General features: G+C 28.2%; 3 protein-coding genes and 1 long non-coding RNA gene across 8 annotated transcripts; 3 read left to right on the top strand and 1 right to left on the bottom strand.

Moving 5' to 3' along the window:
- Window positions 1-163: 163 nt before the first annotated feature.
- Window positions 164-1,133, top strand: LOC122399825. Of its 2 annotated transcripts, XR_006259296.1 has the most exons (4): window positions 164-232; window positions 320-476; window positions 686-781; window positions 854-1,130. It is a non-coding gene; the product is annotated as an uncharacterized LOC122399825 (long non-coding RNA). The 2 variants fall into 2 exon arrangements; XR_006259295.1 differs by having other exon boundaries at window positions 208-476; window positions 854-1,133.
- A 930-nt stretch (window positions 1,134-2,063) lies between these two features.
- Window positions 2,064-10,744, top strand: LOC122399713 (endoribonuclease Dicer). Its single transcript, XM_043400601.1, has 26 exons — window positions 2,064-2,132; window positions 2,524-2,690; window positions 2,926-3,103; window positions 3,257-3,496; window positions 3,654-3,945; window positions 4,006-4,082; window positions 4,187-4,290; window positions 4,448-4,586; window positions 4,653-4,783; window positions 4,875-5,115; window positions 5,302-5,547; window positions 5,691-5,960; window positions 6,041-6,217; window positions 6,283-6,487; window positions 6,973-7,294; window positions 7,368-7,726; window positions 7,856-8,007; window positions 8,198-8,308; window positions 8,380-8,679; window positions 8,829-9,044; window positions 9,242-9,442; window positions 9,571-9,652; window positions 9,752-9,972; window positions 10,072-10,243; window positions 10,346-10,421; window positions 10,489-10,744. The coding sequence occupies exons 1-26, from the start codon at window positions 2,097-2,099 to the stop codon at window positions 10,646-10,648; spliced, it is 4,875 nt and encodes a 1,624-aa protein (XP_043256536.1). The 5' UTR covers window positions 2,064-2,096; the 3' UTR covers window positions 10,649-10,744.
- A 4-nt stretch (window positions 10,745-10,748) lies between these two features.
- Window positions 10,749-13,062, bottom strand: LOC122399714 (microfibrillar-associated protein 1). Of its 2 annotated transcripts, none has more exons than XM_043400602.1 (4): window positions 12,835-13,062; window positions 11,857-12,533; window positions 11,614-11,783; window positions 10,749-11,544 (listed from the first exon to the last, which is right to left on the bottom strand). In XM_043400602.1, exons 1-4 carry the CDS (start codon window positions 12,929-12,931, stop codon window positions 11,109-11,111), a joined length of 1,380 nt encoding a protein of 459 aa, XP_043256537.1. In that variant the 5' UTR covers window positions 12,932-13,062; the 3' UTR covers window positions 10,749-11,108. The 2 variants fall into 2 exon arrangements, with proteins under 2 accessions (XP_043256537.1, XP_043256538.1); XM_043400603.1 differs by lacking the exon at window positions 12,835-13,062 and adding an exon at window positions 12,775-12,801.
- A 634-nt stretch (window positions 13,063-13,696) lies between these two features.
- LOC122399809 (START domain-containing protein 10-like) lies at window positions 13,697-16,372 on the top strand. Of its 3 annotated transcripts, XM_043400780.1 has the most exons (9): window positions 13,697-13,818; window positions 13,888-14,052; window positions 14,243-14,414; window positions 14,497-14,644; window positions 14,735-14,887; window positions 14,969-15,093; window positions 15,169-15,291; window positions 15,401-15,508; window positions 15,564-16,372. In XM_043400780.1, exons 2-8 carry the CDS (start codon window positions 14,009-14,011, stop codon window positions 15,488-15,490), a joined length of 855 nt encoding a protein of 284 aa, XP_043256715.1. In that variant the 5' UTR covers window positions 13,697-13,818; window positions 13,888-14,008; the 3' UTR covers window positions 15,491-15,508; window positions 15,564-16,372. The 3 variants fall into 3 exon arrangements, with proteins under 3 accessions (XP_043256715.1, XP_043256714.1, XP_043256716.1); XM_043400779.1 differs by having other exon boundaries at window positions 15,401-16,372; XM_043400781.1 differs by having other exon boundaries at window positions 14,201-14,414; window positions 15,401-16,372.
- The last annotated feature ends 1,031 nt before the right edge of the window (window positions 16,373-17,403 follow it).

Raw genomic sequence — 17,403 nt, 5'->3', positions numbered from 1 at the left:
GTGACTAGAATTTATCGCTAGTAATATATGTACATAGATGGGTTAGTCGAGCTAAGAAATAGTTTCTAGCGTGCCGTCACGTTTAATTTTCTTAATCGTAAAAAACCCCAGTCCTGTGCAGGGTGCGGAAGTAAACTGATGCAAGTACGAACACTTGTTTAGCGTTGAATCACATGGAAACAGGCCTTTAGTTTTATACAATTCCGCAGGATCTAAATCTAAATTAATAACAGTAAGAATTTCGACAACTTGGTTAGAATATATCAGTATTTTTATCTGGAGTAATAGTGTGTAAGAATTGTTCAATTGTTGTTTTTAGAATTTTGAAACTACAACAAACAATGCGATTTTCCAGATTACCTAAGCATCAAATTTATTTGATCATTATATTAGGGTGTACCACTAGCTATTTTGTGTGGACTGAACCTTTAAAGTCTTATATTCGAGAGAATGTTCCTAATAATAATTTAAGCGAAGTAAGTTTACTTTTGTAACGAAAATAATGGCTTGAATACATTATAAATGTGTACGTTAAAGAACATTAATATTTTGTCATTAAGCCAAGATTAAATTTTGTGGGTCAATATATAGTTAAATATTTTTATATGTAGTAATAGAGCATTATTAAAATCTTCAAAAAGTTATATCAACGGATTGTTTTTATAAGTATTAAATTATTTTACAGAAAATATCTGATGGCGAGAAGTAAAAGATTGTTGCCATTACCAACAAAGGTGTTTTTAGGCGTATCATGTTGTTTAGTAGTCGTACAGTGTTACAGGTAAGTATAATTTACTGTACTATTGAAACACTATTGGAAAATAAGTATCTAACTAATATATTTTATTAACAGATATTACAAATATAATTATTTGAGATTAGGTCGACACAAAGAATCTGAAGCATATGCAAATATCATTTATAAAAGTTACAAAGAAAAAGAAAAAGTAGAAATGGAAACTTAAGGCTTTTAAGAATTTTTAACATATATTTATTAATATTTAATATGTGTACATCGATTAATATCTACAATATTGTATGCAATATATCAATATATGTGTTCATTTAATAAATGATACAGCCAATAATTATATAATACTATACTTTATTATATAATATAACATCATGAGTATATCTCACAATCTAGTCTTTAAATTTTCCATTGTAAAGGGGAATATATTGACCTATTACTCTCCAATCTGTAAAATATACTACTGCCATGCCCGCAGAACCTCCATAAATCATTGCAGACGGCAACCTGATTAACATAAATATTAATTCCCAATCTGTACAATTATTAAAGCAGTAACTTGATTACAATTTAAAAGATATTTACTAAAGAACACATTATACAATATTTATGCGATAAATTAATCAATATATCTATCTTATAAAGAAGATTGTTAGTATTTACCATCTCGTAGCTATTTCCAGGTGTTTTTTCCCCAATCTCATTGCTATAAGTCTGTAAGAATGTAATGTCAAGTTAATATTTTAAATTGCTCTTTAAATATAACTAATGTTTGTACCATTCGAAAAGTGACGAATAACGAAATATTTAAATAATTTGAATAAACATTGTAATCCCAGATTACGTACTTTATCTTCTCTCTACCTGTATAATATGGGACAACCACAGACTACTTGTAGAAGTCGTGTTATAATAGTATGCCGATCAGTATACCTAGATTTGTCGCATTTTCGGGCATGCGTACTTGGAAATTGTCTCAGATACATAGTATTAAAATTTAGTGTATAGACGAAAATCGTATTGCCAATGTAGTGACCAGAACTAACACAACTGCTATAGATGGCGTAACCAAGTTGGGGAATTGTCCCATCGTACCGCAATGCCGTCAAGTTACAGAGTGTTATTCTATATGACTACTTTTCAATAGGAATACCCCGAAATTCGGATAGCGAATACCAATCTCTTGGTTGGTGAGGACAGGACGATTTAAAATTTGATACGGTTATCATATTTTGTTCAATAATTACTAAATAGTAGACTGTGGAATAATAATTTTTGTTCAAACAAAGTGAGTGACTGTAAGTAGGTACATATTGGCACAATATACGATTCTGTGTACCTACGAATGTTTATAAGTGCTGAAAAAAAAGTGCATATCATTGTGTGTATATAAAATCAAAATAAAATTAATAATATAAGGAATATTGTATTGACATGCACTTGAAAATCTTCATTTATACATACTAGTCTATGAACATATTGTTCTTTATTTGTTGAAACTAGTGAATACTGCCCGGATAGTTATTTTATTTGGTTTTGTTCCTGTTCAATAATTGATTTAGTAAATAATTATCAATTTTTATTAAAGAAGTTATTAATTCTGTTTTGTTCTTCTCTATAGTTAAATAAGATATATGCATGTTCATATACAGAATTTTCTATTATACTAATATGTACTTATGTTTACCATTGTGTGCAGTAGGCTGTATTTATATTATTTATATTAATACTTTTCACAAATATAATATAATTATGCATATTATTTGTTTCAGATTATGGAGAATATTGATGATACAAACGAATTTATTCCAAGAGCTTATCAAATTGATCTCTTAGAACTTGCACTAAAACAAAATGCTATTGTTTATTTACCAACAGGCTCTGGGAAAACTTTTATAGCTGTCAAGCTTATACAAGAATTAAGTGCAGATATACGAAAGTATTTATTCTCAATTCTGTATTTGTACAAATTCTCTATTAACTAAAATATATCTGACATTATCAATAATAGTTAAATTAATAAGTCAACAAAGTTTCTTTTACATAAAACATGTTATTGATATATTTTGTTACATCAAATTTTTAATACAGTAGAGTAGTAACACATTATTAAAGTAATTTTAATTATTATTTAAAAATAATTATGTATATTACATATTTAATTTTACATTTAGATCTTACAGCGAAGGTGGAAAACATTCTGTATTTTTAGTTAATACAGTACCTTTAGTTAGCCAACAAAGTGAATATATAAGAAGATTAACTGGATTGAAATGTGGACAGTTAAGTGGTGACAAAAACGTTGATTATTGGAAAGATATAGAATGGTTGGCAGAATTAGACAAATATCAGGTATTAATAATTAATTATATTTTATGTAACTGCTGTAAATGTTACATGTACATATTGTATTATCTTATTCAATTTACATATAATTTATTAAATTATCATTATAGAGATTGTCTACAGATCTAATTTTATTATTTAAAGAACATTTCATTTTAGGTGTTCGTAATGACCTCACAAATTTTGGTAGATGCAATTTCTCATGGATATATGTTTTTAAACAAAATAAATGTCCTCATTTTTGATGAATGCCACAAAGGAGTACATGATCATCCGATGAGACAGATTATGCAAAAATTTGTACACTGCCCAAAAGATCAACAACCACGAGTTTTAGGTTTAACAGCTTCATTATTAAATTCAAACATAAAGTTGGATATGATAGAATCAATTATTGAAGTAAGTTTAAAGTATTTTTTTTTTATATATTGATTATATTTTTCCATTATTACGTAGTCATTCAATAATATTAATTCTAGTATTTTTAAGTATAAAAATAAAAGAGTAAAGTATTGTAGCCTAATTGTTCTAATGTGATATTCACATTTTATTACAGAATTTGGAAGTAACATATAATGCAAAAATAATTACAGTAAGTTCAGTATTACAAATTAAAAGTTATTTTGCATGTCCAAACGAAACAGTTGTTTTGTTCGATGAATACACAATATCTAATATTGAAAAAAATATAAGTAATATCGTAGACGAAATAATTAAAATATTGAAGGATGTAACTGTAGAAAGTATATTAAAGCAAAACGAATCTAGTATAGAATTTCGACCACTATCTAAGGAGAGAAAAATAAGCAACACATTACTTGATATGCAAGTACAGTTAGCAGCTGAAGGTAAATGCATCAAATTTATTATAAAAGAAATTATCAATATTAATTTCATTTTTAATATAGGAATATATGGTGGAAGTAAATGTGCTTTACTCCTTTTGATCCAATTAGAATCTATAAAAAAACATACAGACAATTTGGTATGTATGAGAACAGAGTAAATAAAAAAAAATGAATAAATTTTAATCTTTTGATTTTCATGGTTTGTTATAATATTGATCAATATGTATTGTGTTATATTTAGGACACTATTTATCTTTTGGAGTACATTATTTCAGAATTGACTAAATGTAGGAAATTGTTAGAAGATGAAATGAAAGACAATACAGAAGTGGAAAAAATTTACAAGTTAGTCAATGCTAGTTGTATTTATTCTAATCTATTTAATCCTTAGTTTGTTAATAATTTGAACATAGTTTTGATAGTTATATTAATGTCAATTATATTTTTAAATTATCTTCAAGTGATAAGATTATACGATTTAAAAAATAATATTAAATTACAGATACTCATCTGATAAAGTTCGAAAACTTTTTACAGTGTTGAAAGATTTCAAAAGTAATATGTCTAATGATCAGACATTTTGTTGCATTATTTTTGTACAACGACAAATTACGGCTAAAATATTATATCAGATATTAAAGGTGAAAATTAGTTTTTATATTGATAATTTATATTAACTTATTCTTATTTAATTATTATCGGCTTAGAATCTAAGTGAGCACGATGAAGAATTCAAATTTCTACAACCTGACTTTATAGTAGGGGGTTCATGTCACCCTTACAAAGATAATAGAGAAGCACTATGTTTCTTAAAGTGGAATAACGAAGCTATACATAGGTATAATTATATCAATTTCATATGTTTTACAGCTAATTTACTATGTGTAATAATAATTTTGAAGTAATATTTTTGATAAAAATTTATTTAGATTCAAGAGTGGTATAACAAATTGTATTATTGCGACAGATATAGTAGATGAAGGTATAGATATACCACATTGTACATTGGTTATACGATATAATTTGCCAATGGATGTTAGGGCATATGTCCAAAGTAAAGGGAGAGCACGATTTAATAATAGTCAATATACATTGTTAGTGTCGAAAAATGATATGAATTATTTAAAACGTTATGCAAACTTTAAAGAAGTGGAATCGTATTTGCAGAAGGTATTTTCTCTTTTTGTATTTATTACTCTTTTCTTTGTAATTTGTTCTTCATTTAATATAATATTACAAACAGTAACTAAATACGTACTAGTTATTTATAAACATAGAAATTACAAATGTAATTTTATCCACATTTTCATAAGATTGTATAAAAATTTATTAAATTTATTTTTATTTTTTAAACAGCTTTTGATAAGTGGGACACCCCGTGAGGAACCAAAAGAAAATGCAATAAAAAATAAATTATATACACACAACATAGAACCATATGTTGTCACAAATAAAGATGGAACAGTATGTACAATAACAGAGCAAATAGCAGTTAGTATAATAAATAGATATTGTGGCACATTATTCAGCAATAAATTTTTGTCTTTAACACCAGTTTGGACATTAAATACCATTGAGGAACATGAACGTACAATGTACCAGGTATTAAAAACCTTAAAGTATTTTGTTTTTCATTTACTTGTCTATTTGTGTAAATGATTTCTATTCTATACAATATTATTATTTGTATAGTAATTACATAATTACTAATCTATACAATAGTTTCTCTATTAAAATATTTGTAGGTTTCTCTTAAACTACCAATTTTATCTCCAATGAAAAGTGTAGTTCTTGGGGATCCTATGATGAGCATTAATTATGCAAAACGATCTGCTGCTATGAATACATGTATAAAATTACATGAAATTAATGAATTATCTGACAATTTACTACCAAATGTAAACAGTTATATTATTCAGAACGCGAATCATCTATTCCCAAATTGGATAGATGAAGATAAGTCAGAAAATGCATTTATTGGGACATATAAAAAAAAACGACATCATCAATTACAAGTATAATAAAATATAAATTTATTACAGTTTTATTAAAAATGAAGTTACATCTGTATGTGTCATTTAAACATTATTTACAGTTTCCATCTGCGTTATATGGTGCATACCCTTTACCAGAAAAATTATTATATCTTCACCTTCTTCATGCTAAACCCACATATTCAGCACCACATTACGATAACCGATATTTAGTATTTTATGATTTGCTATCTGACAATGCAGGTTTTGGAATACTATCTACAAAACGGTTGCCAGAGGTAAAAATTAAAGTTCTTTATATACTTTTAAATGAAATATTTAATAACGTATATTTTTTTTACAGATACCATCATTTCCAATCTTTATGAATGTTGGAGAATTAAACGTTGATGTTAAAGTAAATTATGCAACAATGCATTTATCTGAAGAGCAAATTGGGTTTATAAAAGTCTTTCATACTTTAATGTTTACTCAAGTTGTATCAGTTATAAAACCTTTTTTAGTATTTGATAATTACAATCGTGATAATTGTTTTCTAATTGTACCAGGTAAATTGTACTTTATAATATTACACTTTTTACACGTTTTTTACACTTTTAGCATAAAAATATTTGCAAATATTCAAACATTACAAATATTACAAATATTCTTTTCATTTAGGGTAATGATTAAGTAAAAATAAAACATCGCTTATTGTTTACAACATGGAGCTGTAAATTGTTATGTTTAGGAGTTTTTAAAAGGTGTCAAGGCTGGAAAAACCTTCATTAATATTGTTAAAGTCTGGACATTTCACTGACTGATTTCCATCTGTTTTGGAGCCTAGAGCAATTGAATCAGACAATATTTTTTAAAACTACAACAAAATTCAGCAGTAGCTTTTAGAATTTTTTTTTGCCAAAGGACCGAGTTCTTTTTTTGTTTATTTGTTTTTATTTCTTTTTTTTTTTTATGAATAAGACAGCAAATATTCAAAATAGTGCTAAAATTTAATTGACAACCTACTAGTTTAACAGAAATTATAATTTTTCAGTTAATGAAAGTTGGGAAATAAATTGGAACGTCTTGAAACAACATCAATGTATAGAGCGTATACCATCACCAGTTCCTTTTCATTTAAAAAATAGTGATTATGAGTTAGCACTAGTTATACCTACCTATAGAGCATCCCCGGATATGTACTTAGTTACAAAAGTTTGCGAAGATCTTACACCAGGTTCATGTTTTCCAAGTGATAATTTCTTTTCATATGCCCATTACTATAAAGAAAAGCATGGTTTGGTAATAAATGATTTAAAGCAGCCGATGTTAGAAGTAAAAGTTATATCGAGGAAAAATAATTGTATAATTCCTAGGTAATGTATAAATTTAAATAGGTAACTTGAATAAATCTAAATTTATGATTATGTTCTTGTTTCCTTAATGCAGAAGCATGCAGTCTGAATCTAAGAGCCGAAAAAGAGCAGAGTCGAACAAAGATTTGAGGGAGCATTTAGTACCAGAATTATGCACCAGAATCGTGTTTCCAGCTTTGTATTGGCTTAAAACAACAATGTTACCGTCCATTCTACATAGAATTTCACAACTTTTAATTGCTGAAGATCTTAGAGAAACTATTGCTACAGAAACTGGTTTAGGATCTAGATCGAGTAATAATAAGTGGCCACCACTACAAATTACAGATGAAGAAACAGAAGAATTATTTGAATCTTTGGTAGAAATTCCTATCGATGAAAATGTTGAAAATTTACAACCAGAACCAGTATTAAATGTCTCAGAAATAGACGGTATATATTTAATTCTCAAAGATAGTATACTTTTCCAGAACAAGAAATTAGAAGTACACCTAATTTCTTGTATTATTCTTCATTTATAAACATTATTAAAACCAAGAAAATAATTCTTTTTGTAAACAGTACTAAATACAGAAACATGTAATTATCCATGGAAAAAAGATGAAGAACCACCTAATTTGTATAGGAATATTGAAGACATTCAAATGATCCAAATTGAACATTACTGTCAATTTATGTCTGGAACGTGTGACCAAACTGATAACGAAATAGTGGTAATTATAATATTATACATAATTTTTTAGTACAAAAGATGTAATATTAAATAAGTTTCATTTCAATGAGAAAGTTTTAATTTCACTACTAATAGGATTATATCTAATTTATGGAGAAAACTCAATATAGTATCAACAATATTCAATTTGTGATTGTGTAAATCTATAAAGCACGGGTGTTTTGTTTTAGAAAAAGAAGGAAATTAATTTCTTAAATAAATTATCGATACCAGTGCCTCATCTAAAAATCTTATCGTTAGAAGATTTGTGTGATGGTCCCAATCCTGTTCAGATTATGTTTGTAAGTATATTTTCTAATTTTTGTAAACTGTATTTGAAGCATTGTTCTGCAAAAACTTAAATTTATTACAGGCATTGACAAGTAAATTAGGACATGATGCATTTAATTTGGAACGATTAGAGACTCTAGGAGATTCCTATTTGAAATTTATTATATCTTTATTTTTACATGATCAATATCCAAACTACAACGAAGGTCCTTTAACGTCATTAAAAGGAAAACTAATTGGAAATCGTAATCTTTATTATTGTGGAGTCAAAAAACAGATTCCTGGGCGTATAAAAGTTGATGATTTTGTACCATTTAGTAATTTCATTGCTCCCGCTTATACAGCATTTCGTTTATTTCAGCAACTGTTGTTAGAACAAGAGGTTCGTTGTTTCAATATTTAAAATAAAAATATCCAACGTTTATATAAAATATTTTTTTGTAAATAAAGTTCATAGTTGTATTATTTATACTAAAATAAATTTATTATATTTATTAAAATGAATATAATTTGTAAAATGTTATATATTAGATCTCACCGAATGTTTTATATGAAATTCAAATACCTGAAGTGGAACAATTTACTGGGTGCATAAGTGAGACCACAATAAATACAATGGAAGCAAAAGTGTTAAATTGGGAAACGGCAAACTCGCAAACTGGTATGGAGCATTATCTTGGAATACAAACTGTTTCTGACAAAACAGTATCTGACTGTGTAGAAGCATTGATTGGTGTCTATCTTTCAGTAAGTAATAAAAGTTAATATGATGATTTTGCTTCTTTTTTTTTTTGTATGAAGTACTTAATTAACTCATTTCATGTTTGTCAAGTTATTTCTTTAATTTCATTTGAATAAATTTGAACTAAAGAAGTTTATAATAATTGAAATATTAAGTATAACTTTTTCTTCGTATATTTTATTACGTATTTGCATTTTAACAGACTATGGGTATTAAAGATACAGCGACTTTATTAAAATGGTTTGGAATTTTACCAAATGATATCAATGCCCATACATTATTGTTTGTTAATTTGACGAATCCTATTATTTCTGAGGGAAATGTAAACTATTTCATGCCTTGGGCCTCTGATATAGAAACAAAAATTGGTTACAAGTTTCAAAATCGAGCATACTTATTACAGGTAATTTAACATATACCTTTAAAAGTAAACCTTTCCCTTGTAGAAAGCTGTATGTCAGATATGCTGTGTGTCTATAATTTCATTACCATGTACAAACTTCAATTTTATATAAAATGTAAATATTTTAGGCTTTTACGCACCCTTCATATTCAGCAAATACTATAACTGATTGTTATCAAAGATTAGAATTCCTTGGTGATGCTATTCTTGGTAAGAGAGTGTTTAGAAACTTGAATTAATATTTCCTAACACTTATTTAAAAATTATTTGAACAATTTATATTTAATTTGAAGTTTCTTTTTACATCAGATTTTTTAGTGACGTGTTATATTTATGAAAACTGCGGAAATTTGAATCCTGGTGCTTTGACAGATTTAAGATCTGCTCTTGTTAATAATATCACATTTGCATGTTTGGCAGTACGATATAATTTACATACTGCATTACTAGCTTATGCGCCAAAATTAAATGATATTATAGAACGCTTTGTTAAATATCAAGAGGAAAGAGATCATATAGTGAATGATGAGGTACTTTATGTTATTACAAAATACAGAATAATTTTCACTTATAAAAAAATTACACTTTATATAATCTTACATATATTTACAATATATTCTATTTTATAGCTTTTATATACATTGATGGAAGAAGATGAATGTAATATAACTGAATATGTAAATGTTCCTAAAGTTTTAGGAGATTTATTTGAGTCTATAATAGGTGCAATATATTTAGATTGCAATAAAAATCTTTTGAAAGTTTGGGAAATAATTTATTCTTTAATGCACATAGAAATTGGTGAGTTTCCATAAAAATTTAAGTGCCTTTACTACAAGTAAATACACCGATACTATTTACTTTCTATATTATTATTTTATAGTAATATTTAATTTTTTTTAGTTGAATTTAGTAAAAATGTTCCAAAGCAACCAGTTCGTATGTTGTATGAAACTCAAGGTATACAGCCACGATTTTTGTAAGTATATTTTGTGCTTTTCATCGCTTTCGAAAATTCCTTATTTATTAAATAATCACTTTTTCAGAAAAGCAGTTCCTATTGAAGGAACAAATGTCGTAATGGTACCTTTAAAAGTAATTATTGATGGGAAAATGAAACTTTTTCATGGGTTTGGTACCAATAAAAAGCAAGCCAAATGTGCTGCTGCAAAACACGTTTTAAAAAGTTTGTTATGTAAAACTTAAGATAAAAATGAGAACTTTTATTTACAAAAAATTTTATTTACGTTGTTTTACATTTATTATTGTAATTAATAGTTATAGTATTAAGGCAGGGTGGGGAGAAGTGAGGTATGGAAGGCTAGCTAGGTATAGGATGGGGAACGAGATGAGGGGGGGAGGTACTGGGGAGATGAGAGAGAGAGAGAGAGAGAGAGCGAGTAGCGTAGGATTAGGATAAGAGCGTGCGGCGAAAGGAAATGAGAGAGAGGGGAAAAGCGGCGGGGGGAGGATGTAAGGGCAGTGAGGAGTAGAGTAAGAGTAGAATAAGTAGGATAAGTAGGATAAGTTAGGTTAAGGGAGAGATGGAAATGTAAGGTGGGGAGGAAGTGTAACCCTAAGGGGAAGTAGGAAATAAATCTATCTATCTATCTATCTAGTTATAGTATTATATATTAAAACAGATTTATTCCATACTATATCATGATTAGTTTTCAATTTTTCGCTTTTTTAACAACGGTCGGTCAAATACTTGTTTCATTCCTGCCGCTTGATTATTATGAAATTTCAGATTTTGTGCAGTTTCTGAGATCCAAGGTGAATCAAATTGTGTAGTGTCTTGATCAACTAAATGAGTATATTTAGTTCTGCCACTACGTCCAAAGTTTTTTACTTGCATAACTTTTGGTAAAATTGTTTTGTCAAAATGATCTTCCAAAGTTGCACCCGAGAAATCTCGTTTAAATATATTATCTTCTTTATCCAAATAGAAGGCTCCACGATGATAATATTTTTGCAAAAACTTATATTTTCCCTTTGCCGCCTTGTTTGTAATAACTTTTGGATTTAAGCGAGCTTCTTGTCTTCGCTCTTCTTCCGTCATATTGCGTATACGTTCAATCTCAAGACGTTCTTTCTCAAGCCTGAAAAATGCAATTATTTAATAAAAATATGCAATTTGCATAAGTATTATTATTTTCAACAATACATACTGTTCTCTCTCTTCACGATCACGTTTAATTCTTTTTAACTCTCGCAATTTCCAAGCTTCATACTCTACTTCATCATTCTCATCATCTGTACAAACATCTTCAAGTTTTCCTTCGTGTTCATTGTTATTTTTACCAGCTTGTGTTTCCTTTCTTATTGCTTCTTCTACCATCTGTGCAATAAATAATGTTAAAGCCATTTATAAGAAATTACTTTTTTTTATTTACGTAATTTGTCAACTTTACCCGTAAAGTTTGTCTTTTCCGTTCTTCGGATAGCTTTTTGGCTTCAACCTCGGCTTGTTTTTGTTTCATTGCTTCTTTTTCTTTTTCCATTACTGTAATTCTATCCTTCTTACGTACAAAAACTGGTTTCAATCTTGGCCCAGTTTCTTCTTCTGAATCTGTATATTCTTCATATTCCGAGCTTTCCTCTGAACTCTCACCTGATCTTTCGTCTTCTTCGCCATGAATCAATTCCTCTTCATTCTCTTTTTTAGATAAAACTCGTTGTTTTAGTGCTTCGCGCCTTCTTTCAATTTCAGAATCTGATAATTCTTCATCTTCCGATGAATCTGAACTTTCTAATTTGATCCTTTCACGAGTTCTTTCTGGTTCAGCTTCTATTAATTCTGGTTCATGAATATGTCTATGTCTTTCTACACGAATTTCTGTATTAGATTCTTTTTGTCTTTCTAGTCGTGTTAATCTCCTTATACGTGGATCATCTTCATCATGAATTCTGACTTGCGACTGTATAGGAATAGCTGTGGGAATTTCGTTTTCTTCGTAACCTTTATGTACTCGTCTTTCCAAGAAATCTTCTTCTTCAGATTCTTCTTCTGAACTAGCTGCTGGTGCATAATCTGGCCGTTTGCCAGAGACATAACGATGCACCTTTACTTTTTTCATAGAAAGTTCTCCTACAATGTAAAACTAATTTTTATTGTATAACGATTACTTAATGTCACATATTAATAATTGTTTCATTTACGAAAATATGAAACGGTACATATGTCATCATTACATTACATAATCAAACAAACATATTTTTATAATTCATTTATGATGAAAGTAAGAAATAAGTTTTGAATAAAATTGCTATTTAATTTGATTTAATGTACTTAGATTGTATTCATTTTGGAGTACAAAAAAATCACTGACACAATTAGCTTTAATATTATATAAAACCTACGAATGGAAAAATAACATTGGATTATTAACCTTTATCATTTTTTACAGGTACAGCGCCTGCTGTACTTTGAATTCCCATCGGTGCAGGTGCCAAAGAATTATTTGTAACAAAATAATCCATCATCATTTTGATAACTTATAAAATAGTTATTGAAAAAGTAATATACAATTTTAGAAATTGTGTGTTTTATTTTCAATCAACACCAATCCACCATTTCACTAAACCAGTGCCACCAGATTGCGCACCGAAAGCACCATGGACATGAGAAAGACAAACTGCCCTTTTTCTCGATTCGACGAAGCTGCCTGAAGTGAGCACGGTTACACTTTGGATCATTTCCAGGGAATCATTTTTTTGCTACTAAGCAAATATATACACAAGCCCAAGAGAAGTTAAACTGTTTTTAATAAATAAATAAATAAAAAAGATACTTTTCGATCTATTATATTTGGAGCGCCATCCATGGGACGTTGGAGCAACGAACTATTTCTCGACGAACTTGGGCGTTCTGCCATAGATGGTGGTATAATCGTAAAGTGGCGCGTACCTTTGAATTTAAACAAATCAGCTACGGAGTAAGTTTATTAAAATAGATTGACGTTGCTACTGCATGAATTTCGAGCGAAAAGAAAATGCTCACGTTTGTCTACTTTCTCGATTCCCTGGAAATGATCCAAAGTGTAACCGTGCTCACTTCTGGTAGCTTCTGAAAATTGGGAATGAGGAGAGGAGTGTCAGTTTGTCTTTCTCGACTTTCCGAAACTGTACGAACTCACGTGGTACATACGCGTGATCTAGTATAGTGTGAGAAAGTGGAATGATGAGTTCCCTGTGCACCGAGGGCTCCGTTTGGCATCACTGTCGGGGAGTCGAGAAAGACAAACTGATCGCTAACTCTTTATTTTTAAAGTACAGTATATTCTGTTGAGCAGAATTTGAGTTTAACCCATTAGACTAAGTTTATAATTATACATAATGTATTATTTAAAGTATAATTACGTGTGTAGCTTATGGTTTGTAATTATTCATATATATTTGCTTCTTCAAGCTACATCAATAATTAATATAATTTGCTTTTTCAGCATGAATAAATTTTATAAATTATACGTATAATCATTTCTTCAAAAGTAGAACAATGGTTAAGACTGATCAAAGATTACTTCGGCATAAGTATAAGGCCTATTATAAGATAGAACTAAATACATGCAGATTTTGTATGAAAGAACTATGAAATCTGTGAATATCAGGTAATTTAATAATGTATTTTTAATAGTGATAAATATTGTAAATGCAATGTTTTTAAACTATATTTATTTTGTTCAATTGTCGGTTTTATGAATAAATTTTGTGTAATTGTTTATTTATAAATATAATGTTATTGTACCTTTCTTCTAGAAACAGTGTATTTCAGAATTAATTATGTTGATCGCTTTATAGACAATATTCTTTTAAAATGGATATTGGAATTGTTAAAATTGCCGAAGATAAGGATTTTGAAAAATTGAAGCATTTGTATGATAGTAATAATGAATGGAAATTGGATTACAATAAACCTGATTTGTCTGTTTGGACAAAGTCTGTACCAGGAATTAGTTTTAAAATGGTAAAAGTATGTATGGTTTTGGTCATAATTAAATTTTTTATGTCTTTCATTCTCTACGCGTTTTTAATACTGTCTAAAATGTTTATAGATCAGAACTCGATTTCCTGATGTTTTGCCAGAAACTTTATATGATGTATTACATGATCCTGAATATAGGAAAGTTTGGGATACACATATGATCGAATCAAAAGATATAGGCTTTTTTAATCCCAACAATGATATTGGTTATTATTCTAGTAAGTATTTATTTTTATTGGCTGTATCTTTGTTTGTATGTATCTACAGATGGAAATTATTTAAAGAAAAATTAAATATATGTCATCTAGTGGCCTGTCCATCTCCATTGAAAAACAGAGATTTTGTTCTACAAAGATCCTGGCTTGATACTGGTGTAGAACAGTTGATTCTAAACCATTCTGTTTTTCATAAAGATTACCCACCAAGAAAGCAATTTGTACGAGCAACATCTTATCTCACAGGTAAACTTTGAAAATCAAAATATAAACTGTTAATTATTTGATTCTTTTGCACTAGTTTATTATTAAATCCCATAATTTAAGGATATATTGTAAGACCATCACGCAATGGTGATGGTTCTGAACTGGGTTATGTATCTCATACTGATCCGCATGGAAAGCTACCAGTTTGGCTAGTAAATAAAGTTACAGAAATATTTGCTCCAAAAGTGAGTTCCCCTATATTGATTCTACTAAAAATTTTATTCAGGTTGCAAATTTATTCACATGTATTTCTTTTATAGATGGTTAAAAAATTACATAAAGCATCGGTAGCTTATCCTAATTGGAAATTATTAAATAATCCAAATTATAAGCCATGGCATTTTCCTGAACAAATTGCAGCACCTCGAATTCGTATAGAAGATGTAAGTATGTACCTGTTTGTGTAATTTCAAATATCATAAGATAACAATATTTGATAAACATGTAATATTTGTAATTTGCAAGTATGATGAATATAAAATAATTTTATAGTGTGTAAAATCTGTAGAAGAAAGAAATTCAAAGAATCATGATGTTGATGAATCAGAATTGAAAGAGTCTGCTACAATGGATAGTGATTAGCTTTTCTTCAATAAGAAGGTATACTTTTACATTGCTAGGCTTAGAAAAGAATAGTTTCAACTATTAAATTCAGTATTACAATATTGCAGAGTCTCAAAAAATCTTTATAAGATTCAATTGATGCATAATATGTGTGTCTGAGCACATACACACTTACCTAATCAAATTTCATTAATACATTAAGTATTAAGTAATTTTTGCATGTATTTCTATTCACACAAAACGTCGCAGAGGCATTTGAGAATTATCATCAATATTTGTTCAAATCATGTGCAAATTAGAAACACTGAATTCTTTAATGGCATATTAATTATTTTACAATAGTTCCAATGAGATTAGTGCCATTCAGAACTGGAGACATATTATAGTTTATTTATGGTAAGTGTCTGTTATTGATAACCAACACGGTCTTAATGGAAAATCTGGCGTCGGTCATCAAAGATTGCTGTGGCATTCAACGTGTTAATTATGTTAGTAATAACAGTATTGGATTTATTGCTTTAGTGATGCTTACTGCAATGAATGACAGTGTGAGTAACGAAATATATTATGACCTGCGTCGCATTAAATACTAGTTATGGCGTGTTACTCAATTGAAGTTCGTATGTGTTGTTGAAAACGTAATTTATTACATACGCTACAACCTCATATATACATATAACGCACAATACGTAGGTCTTAATTATCAAATTTCTGTTTATGTGCATTTATGTAAATGAGTATATAAGTATTATACAAATACTATAATTTTTATGAGATGAAAATGGTCACTAATGGTACAAAACTTACATGTTGTCAACATTGAACATTTGTTCAAGTTATATCTTGGTGCAAAGACACCGATAATAGTGTTGTGGTACTAAAAATGTGATTTTGGTAATATCAGGGAAATCTCAAATAAATACAAAAGCAGTAGTTAAATATGGATAGCATTTTTGCGACAATTTCTAAAGAAAAAAAAAGAAAAATAATAGATCTTGAAATAATATTATTCGTTAAACTTAAAAAAATCAAAATTTATAACATACAATTAATAATCTATTTTTATTTAAATAAATACTATTTAGCTGCTTCATATTAAAAACGGTTACTTCTTGTTACACAAAATACTTAAAACGTCATCTACAGATTGCAATATATTGACTAGTTTCTTCAGACAATAGTTATAGATAAAGTAAACAGATTCGTCAACTAAGATAAACTCTCTTAGTTTTGCAACAGTAGTTTCCCTATTCAGAATTTTTTACATTTTTTAGAAGAAATGAAGGTATACAATATTTATCAATATTTATATTCTGCCTAGATTAATGCAATTACATATCCTAATTACACATGTTCGTCGACTGATACACTCAACGCTTATTATCAAATTCATCATTTTTCTGTATTTAATACAATTTCATTAAATATATATAAATTATTAAATTTGTACAATTACTGTGTAATGTTCAAAGTATATATAAATACTTCATGCATTTAATACTTAATTAAAAATTAAACTTTTACAAATTGTGTGACAAACGTTTAAAGAAAGTATACACAAATGTTATATTGTTATGAGAATGTGTTAAAATAGCGTAAAATAGAGAATTTTAAATGGTTAAATATTTATCTTTCATTTAAGAATGAGTACATAATTTTTTCAACTGATTCGTTCATGAATAATTTAAAATAATTTTGTGTCCTCATCTTTATTTCACATGTTATATACTTAATTAAACAGGTATTACTTTATGCTGGATCAGTAATTGCATTCAAGTATAATACTTCTCATCTATAGGTATAAATTCTTTATATGAATTCAGTATATTTCCAATACAACTTATAGAAATAAGTTCTTATTTTCTAAATTACAGTGTCAATTGAAAGACAAATAAATAGTTTAAAATTTCTCTATATACCTGTGCATTTTT

The sequence above is a fragment of the Colletes gigas genome, unplaced genomic scaffold (assembly GCF_013123115.1).
Source record: "Colletes gigas isolate AHSC1104 unplaced genomic scaffold, ASM1312311v1 Colletes_gigas_Sc00015, whole genome shotgun sequence".
NCBI lineage: Eukaryota > Metazoa > Arthropoda > Insecta > Hymenoptera > Colletidae > Colletes > Colletes gigas.
This window is presented reverse-complemented; position numbering and strand designations above follow the sequence as displayed.